The sequence below is a fragment of the Chelon labrosus genome, assembly GCF_963514085.1.
Source record: "Chelon labrosus genome assembly, chromosome: 6".
Classification (NCBI taxonomy): Eukaryota; Metazoa; Chordata; class Actinopteri; order Mugiliformes; family Mugilidae; genus Chelon; species Chelon labrosus.
The window spans coordinates 9069852-9086980 of NC_140342.1; the positions used below are offsets into that span (position 1 = coordinate 9069852).

Genomic DNA, 17129 nt, shown 5'->3' on the forward strand with positions numbered 1-17129 from the left:
GCTGAACCATCCGCAGCTAAACTGTGGAAGTGGTTTTACACTTCCAACTGTTACAAAGCACCTTCCCTGCATGCAGCTGATTCAAAGTAATGGCTCCAAGAGCAAAGTGTGCAAAATGAGTGTTTCTGGTCACATACAGTGGCTTGCAAAAGTATTCATACCCCTTGAACTTTTCCACATTTTGTCACATTACGACCACAAACATGAATATATTTTATTGGAATTTTGTGAAAAAGACTGACACAGAGTGGCACACAATTGTGATTCATGATTTTTTTTACAAATAAAAAACCTAAAAGTGCGGTGTGCAAAAGTATTCAGCCCCCTTTTCTCTGAGTGCAACCAATTGCCTTCAGAAGTCACCTGATGATTGCTGAATGATCGAATGTTGACCTAATGACTAAATAGAGTCCACCTGTGTGTAATCTAATCTCAGTACAAACACAGCTGTTCTGTGACGGCCTCAGAAGTTTGTTAAGAGAATATTGGGGAGAAAACAGCATCATGAAGTCCAAGGAACACACCAGACAGGTCAGGGATTAAGCTGCGGAGAAGCTTAAAGCAGGGTTAGGCTATAAAAAAGGTCTCCCAAGCTTTGAACATCTCACGGAGCACTGTTCAATCCATCATCCGGAAACGGAAAGAGTATGGCACAACTGCAAACCTACCAAGACACAGCTGTCCAACTAAACTTACAGGGTGAACAAGGAGAGCATTGATCAGAGATGCAGCCAAGAGGCCCATGGTGACTCTGGACGAACTGCAGAGGTCCACAGCTCAGGTGGGGGAATCTGTCCACAGGACAACTATTGGTCGTGCACTGCACAAATCTGGCCCTTACGGAAGAGTGGCAAGAAGAAAGCCATTGTTAAAAGAAAACCACAAGAAGTGCCGTTTGATTTTTGCCATAAGCTATGTGGGGGACACAGCAAACATTTAGAAGAAGGTACTCTGGTCAGATGAGCCCAAATTTGAACTTTTTGGCCTAAATGCAAAACGTTATGTGTGCCGGAAAACTAACACTGCACATCACTCTGAGCACACCATCCCCCCGTCAAACATGGTGGTGGCAGCATCATGCTCTGGGGGTGCTTCTCTTAGGCAGGGACAGGGAAGAGTCAGTTGATGAGAAGATGGATGGAGCCAAATGCAGAGAAATCTTGGAAGAAAACCTGTTAGTCTGCAAAAGACTTGAGAGTGGGGCGGAGGTTCACCTTTCAGGAGGACAACGACCCTAAACATAAAGCCAGGGCAACAATGGAATGGTTTAAAACAAAACATATTCATGTGTTGGAATGGCCCAGTCAAAGTCCAGACCTAAGTCCAATCGAGAATCTGTAGCAAAATCTGAAAACAGCCGTTCACAAACGCTCTCCATCTAATCTGACCGAGCTTGAGGTGTTTTGCAAAGAAGAATGGGCAAAATTTGCAGTCTCTAAATGTGCAAGGCTGGTAGAGACATACCTCAAAAGACTTGCAGCTGTAATTGCAGCAAAAGGCGGTTCCACAAAGTATTGACTCAGGAGGGCTGAATACTTTTGCACACCGCACTTTTCAGTTTTGTATTTGTAAAAAAATAAATAAAATCATGTATAATTTTCTTTGTACTTCACAATTGTGTGCCGCATTGTTGGTCTTTCACATAAAATTCCAACAAAATCTATTTATGTTTGTGGTCGTAATGTGACAAAATGTGGAAAGTTCAAGGGGTGTGAATACTTTTGCAAGCCACTGTATCATGTCTCCCTCCATCGCTCAAACCACAAATCATATCTGGTCTAACTGTGAGTTCACAGCTTTGCAGACTGCATGAAATGAGTCTGAAAACTTTCCATATGTTCTGAAAATGTTCAACTGCAACAAACACTGAATGCTCCTCTCACTCAAACAACTGTACCTAATTGTTGTAAAACATGACTCTGAGCATGCGTTACATTCCCTTCTCTCTCACGTTGCGGTCCGTGTTAATCAATGTTGTGATGTCCTGTTTTACATTTTTCCGCATGAGTGTCATACTGCTCTTTTAAGTCCCCGGGGCCGATCGAGCAGACATTCGACAAACGCTCACACACTTGACCACAGAACGCCTTCAACACCTGCCTTCAGCATGGACCTGAGATTCGTCTTTGTAGCTTCAGCTCTCATTCTGGGAGCCACGCTCTCCATCTCTCTGGCAGCAAGCACTGCACAATGCAAAATCAAATGGTAATGTTGATCTTTTATTTATGCATGAAATAGACTTAATCAGCCTTTTCTGTTCAATTCTACTGCATTTGCACTGCACTGCTCCCTCAAATGAGAAACTATTGTGATTATGAATATCTTGCTGTAGTTGTTCAGCTCAGACACAGCAGCATAACTTCCAATACAAAGATGATGCTTGTTGACATAAAAGTATAAAAGAGTAATTTTCAGTCTCACTAGACTCACGAGTCGTATCTGTGAAACACACTAGGAAGTTGCACCGCGAAACCTTCTTTCTTGTGTTGTTGAATGCCACATGACCTTTTAACTACATATGAACAAATATCGACCGCTCTCCTCTGCAGGCTGTTTGGCATCTCATGCGGCGACGTCCATGAAAAGCTAGTGAGCCAGATCAAGGCCTGGCAGATCAGACAAAGCTGTCTGTACACAGGAGAGAGGTGCTCCTATGAGGTCAGAAACATCTCATTCAACTCGTCTAGCTTAATAATAACAGTAACACAGTGCATATTTATTTTACGAAGTGTCATCCACTTTCATTTAAATAAGAATATGAACGCAGGAAGCTAAGACATATTGACTTAAACAGCATTTATAAGCTCTCCACAAACTTTTATTCACATCTTGTAGGACCATATGTGGCCCACCTGAAACTCCCATGACTAGGGTCTGTATCACTCATCAGAGGATGTTGTTCTGGTGAAATCGGGTGGTGTCTTGTTTTGGTGGAAAACCTTTTTGTGAGAGATGTTCAGACTGACTTAAAAGTAAATGAAAAGGTTTATTAATCTGTCTCCTCATGTAAGCACTCATGAGTCCATGGCTGTCTTTGAACGGATGATAAATGAAAACGCAGCAGCACGTTAATGAGAATAACTAGCATGAAGCAACTGCATTGCAGCATGTTGTAAACAGTTCATCAAATGTTTTTTTCCAGAAAGTATCAATTCTAGCTAGAGTAATGTGGGACCATTTTGTTACTGAAATACATCTTTACAGCATAATAATAAACACTAAATGAGCTTCCCACAAATGACTCACTAACTGAAAGTTATTACAACATGAGACACTTTATTGTTATGGCAGGATGTGCAATGGAAGTACGTGTGGCTGCAACATACACAGTCAAAGGAGGTTCTCAGCAGCAGTTAGAGAATTAAAAAAACAGTGCAGAGCAACTATTGACACAACAATACAAAATGGAAATTACTGCAGAGATATGTTTACTTCACAGCAGCTACTGTAAGGTGGGTGTCCTGGGTGGGCCGGGTCTGGGGGGGATACGTCCCACTATCCTCTGTGCTGTTTTTACCACCGGGGTCAAGCCCTTCCTGTTTTCTGCACAGCAGGAGGACTTGGCAGCACAGTAACCGTGGAGGCTCTCTGTGGTGCTTCTGTAGTAGACATAAAAGGTGGAGTCTGACCTCGGCCTGTTTCAGTAGTTAAGGGTCCACGTGAACACTTTAGTCATGGTTTTCCAGGACCTTGATTGTTGTCCATTCTCTCCGTCTCTTCACCCTCGAAGTGGGTGTTGAGTGGTCTTTTCACACATCCTAAAATCCACAAATATGGTGTTCAGGACCAGATTGTCCGATCATAACCCAACTGGTTGCTGGGCGTCCTCTGTAGTGTGTCTCCTTATCAGCATTAAGATGAACAAAGGTTCACTTGTGTGAGATTTCTATTTCTTTTTGCACCTTCCTCCTCAATAAAACACCACTTCGCTGGTATTACATAAATATCATTGTGTGCTTTTACTGAAATGACTCATCTGCTTGTGGTCAGAACTAAAACTCCTTTCCAAACCATACTATGACCTCTTTATTATTTAGGCCCAACTCCTCTTATGACTCCCTACATCAGGTGAAACGTGTTGCATATAAAGTTGCTGTCGGACTCAACTGAATTTGAAATGTGTTGTCAGCTTGTGTCGTCAGGGCCTTACCTGATCAAAGCCACGCACACGTCTCCAAGAACAAAGAAGGTGAATGACCTTCAGTTTCTTCTAGAGCAGTCCACCGTCTGCAAAGTGACCGTAAGTGTGACTTCTCCGATTCCGTTCATGCGCGACATTAAAGTCATCTTCAGTTTAAACCAGTCTTATTTTATATCTTGAGCTCTTACATAATTTAATTCAAGTGACTTCATATGCATCAAAAGCTCTGTGAAATAATATGAATAAATGTTCCCAGATATGAACATTTCAGCTTTAAACATTTAACTGAGCGTGCGATACAGCTTCAGTGACATGTCTGTAGCAGACAGAAATATGTGTGAGAAGTGCCATTTTCCGGACTACTTCAAGGGAAGTTAAAGGAGAACATCAGAGTTGTGAAGGTTAATCGGTTTGGCTTGCTGACATTCCTCATGAAAAATCACAGCCTCCTGATGTTTCCAATGAACAGGGAGATGCCGTGTCCGAGGTCTCCAAAGATCCAGCGGACAACAACACAAACTACTGCAGCCAGCAGAACCTGATGGACGGTGCGGTACACTTTATCTTTTTGCAGGCTCTGAATATGTCGGAACTATGAGATCATACCAGCAATGTTCATTTGCTTCTTTCTGCTCAGGAAGCAAACTGGTTGACGCTGAAGGATACAAGCAGTTCAGCAACAAGTGGATCTGTCCTGGGTTTGATTCTGCCAACTGCAGCCTGTCCTAGGAAGAGAGCCGATACTCCTGGATGAAGAATAGTTAGACATCTGTGAACCAGTTGTTATTGCTATATTTTTCTTTATACTTACATGCACCATTACAAGTTTTGTCAAAACTTTGAATTGTATTAGCATTTATTCATAAAACTCAAGTAATATTTTCTTTAAAATCACTTTCAAACAAGCTTGTTTTGCTCAAATGCAGTAGAATAAATATTTTAACCTGCGATGAACGGTAACTTTTTCTCTATCTATCTATCTATCTATCTATTTATCTATCTATCTGTGTGTGTTACTGAATACAAAGAGATGCACAAGTGTGATGCAAAAGGTATTTGCAGTTTAATCAAAATACAAAATGACAAAGAAACACAGTCCGTCCATAACAGATGCACTGACGTCACACAAACAACAAACCACAAACACACCACATGTCATGTAACTGTAAAAAAATAAGGCTCAGTTTTTAAGAGGAGAGTTACATTTTTGTGAAAATATACACTTTTCTTTAGAGGGGAGACAAGTCACACGTCGTGCAAAAAAAGCCGAAGGCTTTAAAGTGAAAATCAACAACAAGCTAATAAAACATACAATCTATAGTGAAAGTGCTTTGTTTCAGAGTTGCTTTTCATGTGATGAAGTGAGGGGGAAATTGTGATCTTCGAAAGTCTCTCACTTCAAAATAAATGAGAGAAAATGTCAAAAGACAAAATCCCACTAAACGCACATGTTCATTTACACACAAACAAAGCGCCCTAAAGAAGACCAGTTACACCCTGTGTGTGCCGTCTACAGGCAAGAAAATGTATAAGTGACTACAGGCAAGTTAGACTCACTTAGATTTCTGTTCTGCACTCACGCAGCTTTTCTATTGTTCAAACAGTTGTTCCAAGGGTAATGTCTCATTGAGAATAAAGTGACTGTCTAGCTGAGACAGGCAGCAGCATAAACTACTGCTTATCATCACTTCAAAATGAAGTCTTAACACACGCCTAAAAATTGAAATCTGAGTTTCAGTGTCATATTTTTTCAGTAGATTTATTCCAGCCCTCAGTTTGCTGCAGACCCTGCTCTTTCGAGAGTGATTTGAGTTGCTGGGCCTTTTTTTAACTAGACCAGGCAGAGGTAAAGAATCACAAATTTCGTCACCCTGCAGCTCGAAGCTCTGTCAAAGCGAGGTTTTCCAGGACGGAGGCTTCGGGAGTTTGTCAGCGGCTCACTGTGTTTTACCGCCTGCTTGTGTTTCGGTCTCAGGGTCGAACTCAGTCAGACAGCAGTAGAGCAACTTCTGGGTGCAAGTCGTGGCAAAGACTAAAAGAGGTGAAAGGAGTGGATGTGGAGGAGGGATGAGAACAGACAGAGGGAGTGGAGAGGTTAGTTACAGCAGGCCGACAATCCAAGAGGATTACTGATGTGTTTTGACAGCGAAATAAAATCAAGTGGAGCAGATATTTGGCAGTATGGATAGACAAATTAAATCTAGCATAATCACAAATCAGATCTGTAAGAAGGTGCCCTCCTTCTTTACATTTAGAAGTTCAAACTGTTTGTAACTGATAATAAAATAAGTTACACATGTCTTACCGTGTAGTTTGTGTATGAATTTGGGCCTCCTCTCCTCAGGCAGGTAAATGGCCACATAATAAACCGGCACTCCCGACAAGGCGATGCCAATTCCTATGAGAGAATTAATGGTGTCTCCATACAGAGGGACGATCACTAGGAACAGGCTGCACAGACAGTAGACGAAGGGGAAGAACAAGGTCAGCTGTGGGGAGGAGAAAACACACACGTGGTTAGTTTCTCTGAGAATCTTTGTGCGTCAGACTGCTACTTAAACATTAGGACAGGTTCATATTACGTTCATCAGCAGCGTGCATGAAAACCCACAAAGCTCTCACCACAGGCCTGTTGTGCTGAATGTCTGCAAATCGCTCGCATACAGGGGGAGAAATAAGTACTTGACTCCAAGCTGATTTTTAAAAGTTGCCCGCTTACAAAGAAAATAACAGTCTGTAAATTTTATGGTCGGTTTTAACAGAGAGAAACAGAATTTCAACAAAAAATCCAGAAGAAGACACATATATAAAAGGTCATACACTGCTTTGCATTTGATCAAGTGAATTATTTAATCTCCTACTAACCTGCAAGAATTGTGGCTCCCACTGAGTGATTATGTGCCTCTTAGGTGCACAAATTAGTCCCGTCACTTCAAGAAAGTATTCCAAATCTCAACCCATTCGCATAAAAGACACCTGTCCGCAGAGTCAGTGTCTTCCATTTCAACCTCTCCACCACCATGGGCAAGACCACATAGCTGTTAATGGACGTCAGGGACAAGATTGTAGACCTGGACAAGGCTGAACTGCACTATAAGAGCAATAAAACAAGGCAAGGATGATCATGAGGAAGGTGAGGGATCAGCTTAGAACTGCACAGGAGAAGGTTGTAAATGATCTCAAGGCAGCTGGGACTACAGTCTGGACTGAAATCCTGCAGCGCCCAAAAAGTCCCCCTTCTCAAGAGGGCACATCTACCGGCCCCGTCTGAAGTTTGCAAATGATCATCTCAATGATTCAGAGAAGGACCGGGAGAACGTGGTCAGATGAGACCAAAATTAAGCTCTTTGGCATCAACTTGACCCAACAAGAACACCAACCCCGCCGTCAAGCACAGAGGTAGAAACATTACGCTTTGAGGTTGTTTGTCCGCTAAGGGTACAGGATGACTTCACCTCTTGAGGGGCTGATGAACAGGGCCATGTAGCCTACCATAAAATCTTAGATAAAAACCTCCTTCCCTCAGCCAGAAGTCAAGTTTTGTTTGGGGATCAAATGCTTATTTCACTTGCTCAAATGCTAGTCCATTTATAACCTTTATATGTGTATATGTGTCAGTAACTCATGTGTCTTCTTCTGGATTATTATTTTTTTTTTTTTCAATTCTGTCTCTCTCAATTAAAATAAACCTACCATAAAAATTCTAAACTATTAATTTTTTTGTAAGCGAGCAAACTTACAAAACCAGCTTGGCGTCAAATACTTATTTTCCCTCGTACACAGTCTGTTTATCTTGCATGCAAACATTTTTGGACTCAAACATGTACCACATTTTATGTCACACCTCTCTGAAAACACTTCCTGTTTTATTTTTCTGTTTGCGTTTCACTTCATGCGGGCTGGTATGTGGGCAGACATAGGAAGACCGTGTAGGAACACTGAGCTGTAGCAATATGTTGGAATAGGAGAAGATGAAGTGGTTGCCAAAAACTGTACTGTACATTAAATAACTTTACATCTGGACATGACTACATCATAGTTTGCTTATTAAAGGAGTAGATGAGGGGGTCAAAGTAAAGTGTTTCCTGTTCTTAACTGTGCAGCAGCCTTTTATTGCACATATTGCACTTGAATTGTGAACCTGCTCTAAATGTATCTGCTAAAGTTCCCTTCAAATATTTGAAATATCCAGAAGGAGTCTACATGTGTGCGTTGATACATGAACATATATTCAGTACGATAAATGAACAACGAAAAAAGAAGCGCACCTTGACAGGCCTGTGTCTGTCCGGCTGAGTGATCCGCAGGTAGATGAGGCCGGCCACAGAGAGACCCACATAGAGCCAGTAACTGAAGCTGAAATAGTTGATGAGCTGGAACACGTCCTCCACACACAGGAAGATCAGGCCCATCAACCCCTGCAGCCACAGGAGCACAATGAAAGGTGTTTAATCTGAGCAGAACATGCACTACCGAACCATAAAGCCTGTTTTTTGCTCTTTGAAGTCTTTTAGGAGATGGTGCCTTACATTGAACAGCAGTGCAGGGATGGGGGTGTAGCGCTCCATGTGGATCAGGCTTAGACTGTTGGGGAGGTGGCCCTCTCTGGCTCCAACATAAAACAGCCTGCGTGATCAATAAATAAAAATAATCCTAATGAGAACAAGAGGCAAGTTTATTTATTTGTATAGCACAATTCGTACACGAGGCAATTCAAAGTGAGCACAAAGTCAGCGTCTGTTGAGTATATTCTATTTACCGTGAGGCAGCAATGATGGAGGCATTGAGTCCTCCGTAGCAGGACATGGCCACTGAAACGGGGATGATCCACTTGAACGGCCCCAAGACTGCATTCCCAAATGTCTGTGTGGTTACAAGGTTTGTTACATGAAGCCGTCTGATCAGGTATGTTTTCAGGAGAGCCTGTTACTTGGTCAGACCACTACATTGTCATGCAGACCATGCATGCTACTTTTGCTTTAATTTCAGCCGCCCTGTTTTTATCTCCGAGGTCAAACGTCTTGGGTCAACCATTTCTAAGTAGAACAGGACTATATTTAGCCGCAGAGTGAATCGTCTCTCTCTCTCTCTCTCTCAGTTGACTGTTTGTGTCTTACCACGGCAACAGCGTCACTGGCCAGCAGAGAGGGCATGTCTAGAACCACATAATACGCCACGTTGGTCAGCAGGTAGATGATGGTCACTATGGGCATGGAAATGGCAATGGCCACCGGAAGATTCCTGCAAAAACAACGACAACCATGCAGGGCAGTTATTGACTCACTGACAGGCTGCAACGAACAGATACACGTGACTTTTACTCAAGTTGAAATGACAGCCTCAATTTCTGTCTGATCAGATACTGGTTTTTGCGGATGGACAGGACAACAGAATCACAATGTAACACAGCTCATGCAACATTTCTAGTTCTGTCACTTTTACCTCCACAGCTGCTTTCCAAATACTGTACATTTATTGGTTATTTTAGCTAGTTGGAACAAGCTGTGAACGCAAAACTTATTTTCTTTATGTCACTTTGACTCCTGCATAAATGACAGTTTATTTTTAGCTCTGTTTTTGGTCCCCTCCAAAAAATGAAATGTTTGGCGTTTTTGCCACTAAATGTTGTTTAGTATAAGGTTTTTGCTGAAACAAAAAACAAAAAAGTGAGCTGAAAGATGCTAAAGAAGGCCATCTGGACAGGAGGGGAACTGCATGATCGAACATTAAAATAAACTGTAGCAGTTTTAAATAAAGTATAAAGAAAAGTCTGGCCAGTTAGAGGCAAATTTATGCTGTCTAATGAACCCTAACCTATTCAGTTAAGTTTCAGGTTTGAGAAATGTGACTAATTTTTACCACTAGTCTTCATTTAATCTGCATGTTAGTCATTAAATGGACTTATCAGTCAAAAATGAACTTTGAGCAGATTGCTCATCAGTGAGTCAAAAGCAGTGTTTCTGTGCATATGCCTGTCTGAATCACCTTTCTGGATTCTGAATCTCCTCAGTGACAAAGTTGAGCGTGTCCCAGCCGGAGTAGGAGAATAGAGCTGAGTAGAGGGCCAAAGCAATGGCTCCTGGATCTGTGGAGGATCCCTCAAAGGGATTGTCAAAGCTCTTTGTTTCTCCTACATGAGAGAGAGGTCAGAGTTTAAAGCGCAAGACGTTTTGTTTTTACAGTGTTTTATCTGATGAGGTTTATTCTCAAATAGTGGCTTACCAATAGATATTTTCATTATTCCTATAATGATGATGAGGAAGAGTGCCATAAGTTTGGCGTAGGTGAAGATATCCTGGACCAGAGTACCCCACTTCACATAAGCACAATTAATGAAGATGAGCATACCTGGACAGAGCACAGGATTAAATCAACAAATGAGTCATCCTCTTAGATGTAAAATTATACAATCAAAGCTTTAAGTACACCTTCTGCTTTCCTTATGGATAGGATTTAAACAGCCAACAATGAGAAATCATTTAAGACGGAATGATAAACCATGTTGGTCAGATGGTGAAATTAATTCTAAGTTGATTTTTTAAAGCTACACAGCGACGCTATTCCAGACTCTCTCACGCTGCTCTCATACATGAGCCACATTCATTACGTGGGCACAGAGAACAAGATTTAGGAGAGCACCTCATGTCTCATAAGCATTGCTGCTCTCTCACCTAAATACCACTTCTGCTCACTCCAGACTTCACAGCACAAAGACAGACAGTATTTTTACAGGCCAAGTTTAACTATAGCATATGCTGGATCATCTACTGTCTGCTGAGTTTGGTATTAAACTGTATATGTAATGTGTGAATGCATGAACGTCTTCTTGATCACTTTTGTTTGCAAGAATCTTCCTAAACAGGTTACACTTAACCTCAGTAACCTTCCTGTGGCTGCTTCCCATTAAAAGTGGAACTATGTTTCACAAGCTGGGTTACTTAGCAGTGACTTAAAAAAGATCTGATCTAGAGTAGGAGAGGCTGAACACAGAGGCTGATTTCAGAAGGTTACACTGGATAGCAGACATACGTCATGTCAATTTTATGTAGTTACGCAAGTTGAATCAGTGTAGGACAGGTGAACTATGACACAAACGGTGAACAGACCTACATAATGGGTTTTGATTTCATGAAAATATTCAGGATTTTTATGAAATCAGTCTTGATCTCTTCGTTTTAGCCTTTTTCAGTGAGCAGAACAACTGTGAAACAATTTTCAAGAGAGCTCAAGCTAATATCAAGAACTGTGGCTAAAAAAACACTATAAGGCAGTAAACTGAAGCTTTCCAACCTATATCAGTTTCTTTTTAAAGAATGCATATTTAGTTAATGATTAAATTTCCAGCAATTACACTCTAAAACAAATACAAATTCTTGTGGGTGATGCTGAACTTCCTCTCACACAGTCATTCACACACAGGAGTGTTTCTTACAGAGGCAGGCTGCAGCAATGAGGCGGACTGCATCGTACGGCGGCTGGCATGTCGGGTAGAAAGACTCCACCAGATAGTTGGCGAAGGTCAGCGAAATCACAGCCTGGCTGGCGGGCTCGATCAGGAGGATGGACGTCCACAGCCGAATGAAAGCCGGGAAGCCGCCGAACGACTCCAGGATGTAGGCGTAGCTGGCGCCCGATTTGGTGATGGTGGTGCCCAGCTCTGCGTAGCACAAGGCCCCGAACACTGAGAAGATGCCTCCGAGAGCCCATATGAGCAACGACAGCCCGTAAGAGGCACTGTACATGAGTACGCCTTTAGGCGAGACAAAGATCCCAGAGCCAATCATGTTGCCCACGATGAGGCAGATCCCATTCATGAGAGAGATTTCCCTCTTCATCTGCATTTTCTCTCCTTTCCCTCCATTTGCGGCCTTTAAGTCTTCCTCAGATGGAACTCGTGAGCTTGGACATATCGTCTGTGACATTGCCCCAATCGTCTGCCTTAGATCGCCCATTATGCCAGCAGTGCTGATGTGGACATGACAGGGAAATAATTAGACAGGATTGTGACTGGAACTTAACAAGTCCAAACTGAAAAATAAAACCACAGTATCACTAGAGTACCACACTGCTATAAAATACAAGGCAAGGTCATGTTCATGCTCAGCAAGGATCACTCACCAACAGTCTTCTCTATAGTCAACTAATTACTATAGTCAAACCGATTTAGGTACATACAAGACAGGTGTTTTAAAAGGTCAATAGTGAACTTACATTGCTTTCAAGTAGCTCAATAAGTCTGTTTGTCCCTCTGAACATGTAGAGTCTCTCTCAGGTCAGTGCTTCTCTTCTGGATGACCTGTCAGACACTGGTGAGATCACATCGGAGAGGCAGCAACAGGACCGTCGGTGTTGCAATCCCCACAGGCTAACACAACCACAACGTGTGTTTTTCCAGCACCAGGCGCAATGCACTCTCGTGTTCCCCTCTGTGCTATTTTCAGAGACAAGCAGACCTCGCTCCTGCTCCCAGAAAACCGTCAAAAGCTAAGACAGAGGGATCCAAGCCGGTTCTGAGCCCATATACAGGATACAGTAAATAGACTGTTTGACACATGCTGTGATGTGTACCGTCGTAAAGCATGCTGAATACGCAGGGATTGGTCCAACAGCTGTCACCATCTGTCAGTAACTCAGACTGGTTGTTATGCATGTGGACTGCATAACAGACAATGGACTCCTTGGCACAGATATGTCCGGGTTAGGGTTAGGGTTAGCCTCCACCACTACAGAAGGTGCTGTCTATACAGAAAGATATGAATCTTCTATCAAAAAATAAGTCTGACATCGACATAACCTGAAAGGCTGCTCAGCAAGGAAGAAGTCACTGCTCCAAAACCACCATACGACTGTTTGGCCACTAAGACCACCAATATCTCTGGAGGAGAGTGGTGGAGGCTTGCAAGCCGAAGAACACCATCCCAACCATGAAGCACAGGGGTGGCAGCATCATATTGTGGAGGTGGTTTGCTGCAGGAAGGAGTGGTGCACTTCACCATGAGGAAGGGAGATTATAAGGGAAGCAACATCTCAAGACTTCAGACAGGAAGTTAAAGCTTGGTCACAAAGGGGTCTTGACCTCAAGCACATTTCCGGTGATGTGGCAAAATGGCTTAAGGACAACAAAGTGGAGGTACTGGAGTGGCCATCACACTGCGTCATGTCCGGTAGCACGTGAGGAGTACTCGTGTGCGGAGAACGCCAATACTCCGAGATATTATGGTTAAACTCCTAGTTTGCTGATGCATATTCTTTGGAAAACTCCTGATCTCTGACGGAAAAGTGGATTTCTTTGACCTGAACCGAGGTAAAGTGGTCTGGAAGTTTAAATGACCAGAAGAAGGCGAGGAGGGAAGCAGACGCCAATCTCATCTCCACCTGCCACTGATTTACCTGATTCACCTGTTTCACCTGTTTCATACGCGGCACAGGTACAAGTTAAAGAGATGGATAAAAAAGAAATGTCTGAATTAATCCGCTCGATAATACGAGAGGAATTAAAAGCACACATGGACGAACTGCAACCGCAGCTTAATTCCATTAAACGTGATGTGAAGTCATGTGCAGAAAAAGTGACGGGCATAGAGACGGTGTTATCGGGTCAGTCTGACCAAATAAATGAACTGGAGAGAGAATGTGGTGCGCTTCGGAAAATATGTAACGCACTCCAACAGGAAAACCAAGAGCTGAAAGACAAAACTGACAGACTGGAAGGTTATAGCCGAAGATTTAATATAAGGGTCTTTGGGCTGGATAGGGGTGTCGAAGGTGACAATGCCACTGAATACATGTCCACGCTCTTGAGAGACGTTTTCACCGGGCAAAAGAATCTTCCTGGTCTTCCCGATGTGGAGATTGCGCATAGAGTCGCCGGCAAAGGCCCTGGTCCAAGACCCATGATCGTGAGTTTGCAGCGGTTAATGGTAAAGGAAGCTATCCTGAAAATTGCAAAATCAGAGAAGGTGTTGGAATATAAAAACATGAAGTTGAAGATATTCCCTGATCTGACAACCGAAATGGCAAGGAGGAGAGCACTGTTCAATAACGTCAGGGGAAAGTTGTATCGGGCGGGCATACAAAGCGGTTTAATTCACCCGGCCACACTCATTCTAACTTTCAACGGAGAGAAAAAGATCTTCCAGAAAGTTAATGATGCGGAGAAATTCTTCGAGGAAAAGATTAAACCATCGCTGCAGATGCAGTAAAAGGCCGAGGTGGACGGATGCTGGAGAAAGCTCATGAAGCAGTGTGTGTTTGAGCAATGGACAGGAACTGGATCCATGGTTGGGACTTTGGGTCAAGTTTATGGAATAATACGGGAATACGAGAACAAGACTAGACAAGAGGATGCGAGGTCGTTGAGGGTGGAAGAATGGTGTACAATGCGAGACCAGACTGTGCGTAATATGGAGACGGAGTGTGGAGAACAGTGTGAGCGCAGCTGGTGCGCAATGTGGAGATGGACTCGATATGATCTACCCTGAAAAAGAAAGACAGTTAACTTGTGCGGTAAGCATGCAGAACACAGACTGAATAGAACACACATCTGTTATATAATGATTGCCTAAACTTGGATGGTTTAAATTTAAGATTGGATAAACTATGGGTGATCAATAAAGAAAGTATGATTTTGTCTATATCAAAATAAGTGTGGTTCCCGTTATGATTATTACTATATGTGATTATTAAGGGTAGGAAATTTAAGTTTAATCGAATGCATTTGCAGTTTATCAACTCAGTGATATGATTGTATGATTTAAAGGAGGATTAATCAGAACTAAGTTTATTTAAATGCCAACATAGGAGGCTGGCTGTTTCTCACGGACAGACAAGTGGTACAATTTTAATGGCAATACAAAGCGTGAACTTATTTGTTTTTTTAATATGTGTGGGTATTTGTTCCTATGTTAAATGTATTTTTTGCTGCTCTGAAATTGAATCAAGACTGATAAGAATGTACACATTGTTTAATGTCACATAAATTGCCAAGGAAAGGCCTAAAAATGGCCCATATAAATATATGTAGTATTAGAAATAAATTAGTTGAAGTGGAGAACATAATCTTATCAAATAATTTTCATATTTTAGCTGTGTCTGAAACGCATTTAGATGCTACATTTGAGGACACATCACTGATGATAGAGGGGTTTAATATTTATAGGAAAGACAGAAATGCTTATGGAGGTGGGATCTGCATCTATGTTCAGCGCCACCTACCTGTAAGAATAAGACATGATTTAATGCAAACTGATATTGAAGTTCTTTGGTTGCAAGTACACTTAAAGCATCTCAAGCCTATACTTATAGGATGTGGTTACAGACCCCCCAGTGCTAATTGTGAATACCTAGATATAATGTGTGAAATGCTTGACTCTGCCTGTTGTACTAATTCTGAAGTATATTTTATGGCAGATATGAACATAAACTGGGAGTCATTATCCTGTCCAATGAGAAGGACATTGGTTGATACATGTGCAGCTTCAGGACTGACCCAAGCAATGAATAAACCAACAAGAATTAGCTTTAATAATGAAGGCAGGAGAGTGGCCACTTGTATTGATCATCTCTATTTAAATACACCTGAGATCTGCTCCAAAGCTATATCTATGCCCATAGGATGCAGCGATCATAATTTAATTGCAATAGTCAGGAAAACAAAGGTGCCCAAAGAAGGGACAAGAATAATCAAGAGAAGGTCATTTAAAGCATTTGATGAAGAAAAATACGTAAGAGATGTTTCAAATGCTAAGATATCAAATATTCTATTGCTTGAAGATCCTGAAGCCGCCTTTAAAGTTTTTGATGATACATTAACTGGTGTTATAGATCAACATGCACCTGTGAGGAAAGCCACAGTGAGGACTGTTAACTCACCATGGTTGGACAGAGAAACTAAAGAACATATGATTGAAAGAGATCAGGCAAAACAGATTGCTTTATCATCTGGTATTAAATCAGACTGGCAAATTTATTGCAAATTAAGAAATTTTGTTACAAAGTTAAACAGGAGGAGGAAAAAAGAATATTATGATAATATGGTTCAGGAAATGAAGCATGATAGTAAAAGATTATGGAGTACACTAAATGTTTTAGTTAAGGGCCACACTAAGTCTTCACCATCTTACTTAGAAACTGGAGGAGAGTTCCTGACCAAACCCAAGGATATTGCTAATCATTTGAATAATTATTTCATTAATAAAATTGACAAGTTAAAAAGTACTGTACAGTATAGTGACACTGACTACACACATAGACTAATTAACCAAATAATGGAAGGTAAAGAATGTATATTTGATTTCAAGACTGTTACAGTTTCTAGGTTGAGTTATTATTAATGAATTGTAAAAATAAGTCACCTGGGGTTGATTTTCTTGATGGAAAGTTATTGAAACCTGTTGTTGGTATTGTGGCCCCAGTTGTAACACATATAATTAATTTATGTTTGACTAAAAATATATGGCTACAAGGATGGAAAATTGCAAAAATAATACCAATTCCAAAAAATAAAAAGTTGCAGTTTTCTGAGTCGAATAGTCGACCCATTAGTTTATTGCCAAGTTTGAGTAAAATCATGGAAAAAATTGTGTATGAGCAAATTCAGTCATATTTTTCTAATAATTGTTTATTCACGGATTTTCAGCATGCTTATAGGGAAAAACATTCCACAACTACAGCTATGACACAAATGTTAGATGACTGGTGGAATGAAATCACGCAAAGGAAAATGATAGGAGCTGTGTTCCTGGATTTTTCTGCAGCGTTTGACATTCTGGATCATGAATTATTATTGGCAAAATTGAAACATTATGGGTTTTCATCATCAGCTGTGTCAATGATTAAAAGTTATTTGAGTGAGAGATGGCAAATGGTTTATTTCAATGGAAGTGAGTCAGACTTAAAACAAGTCAGACATGGAGTACCCCAAGGAAGTTGCCTTGGACCTCTTTTGTACTCAATTTTTACCAATGATTTTCCTCTGGCATTGAAAACA

The 17129-nt window shown here is 41.5% G+C and overlaps 1 protein-coding gene across 1 annotated transcript; it reads right to left on the reverse strand.

Moving 5' to 3' along the window:
- Window positions 1-5990: 5990 nt before the first annotated feature.
- On the reverse strand, window positions 5991-12350 carry LOC311489250 (Y+L amino acid transporter 2). Its single transcript, XM_084546241.1, has 9 exons — window positions 11574-12350; window positions 10364-10489; window positions 10127-10271; window positions 9259-9382; window positions 8901-9004; window positions 8671-8767; window positions 8410-8559; window positions 6447-6630; window positions 5991-6173 (listed from the first exon to the last, which is right to left on the reverse strand). Exons 1-9 carry the CDS (start codon window positions 12091-12093, stop codon window positions 6079-6081), a joined length of 1545 nt encoding a protein of 514 aa, XP_084402367.1. The 5' UTR covers window positions 12094-12350; the 3' UTR covers window positions 5991-6078.
- Between the last annotated feature and the right edge of the window lie 4779 nt (window positions 12351-17129).

Excerpts from the sequence above, each read along its gene's own strand:
- LOC311489250 (XM_084546241.1), bottom strand. The coding sequence starts at position 12,093 with ATGGGCGATCTAAGGCAGACGATTGGGGCAATGTCACAGACGATATGT. Across the intron at positions 9,383-10,126 it reads GAGATTCAGAATCCAGAAAG|GAATCTTCCGGTGGCCATTG; the intron begins GTGATTCAGACA and ends TTGTTTTTGCAG. Across the intron at positions 8,560-8,670 it reads TCCCTGCACTGCTGTTCAAT|GGGTTGATGGGCCTGATCTT; the intron begins GTAAGGCACCAT and ends CTGTGGCTGCAG.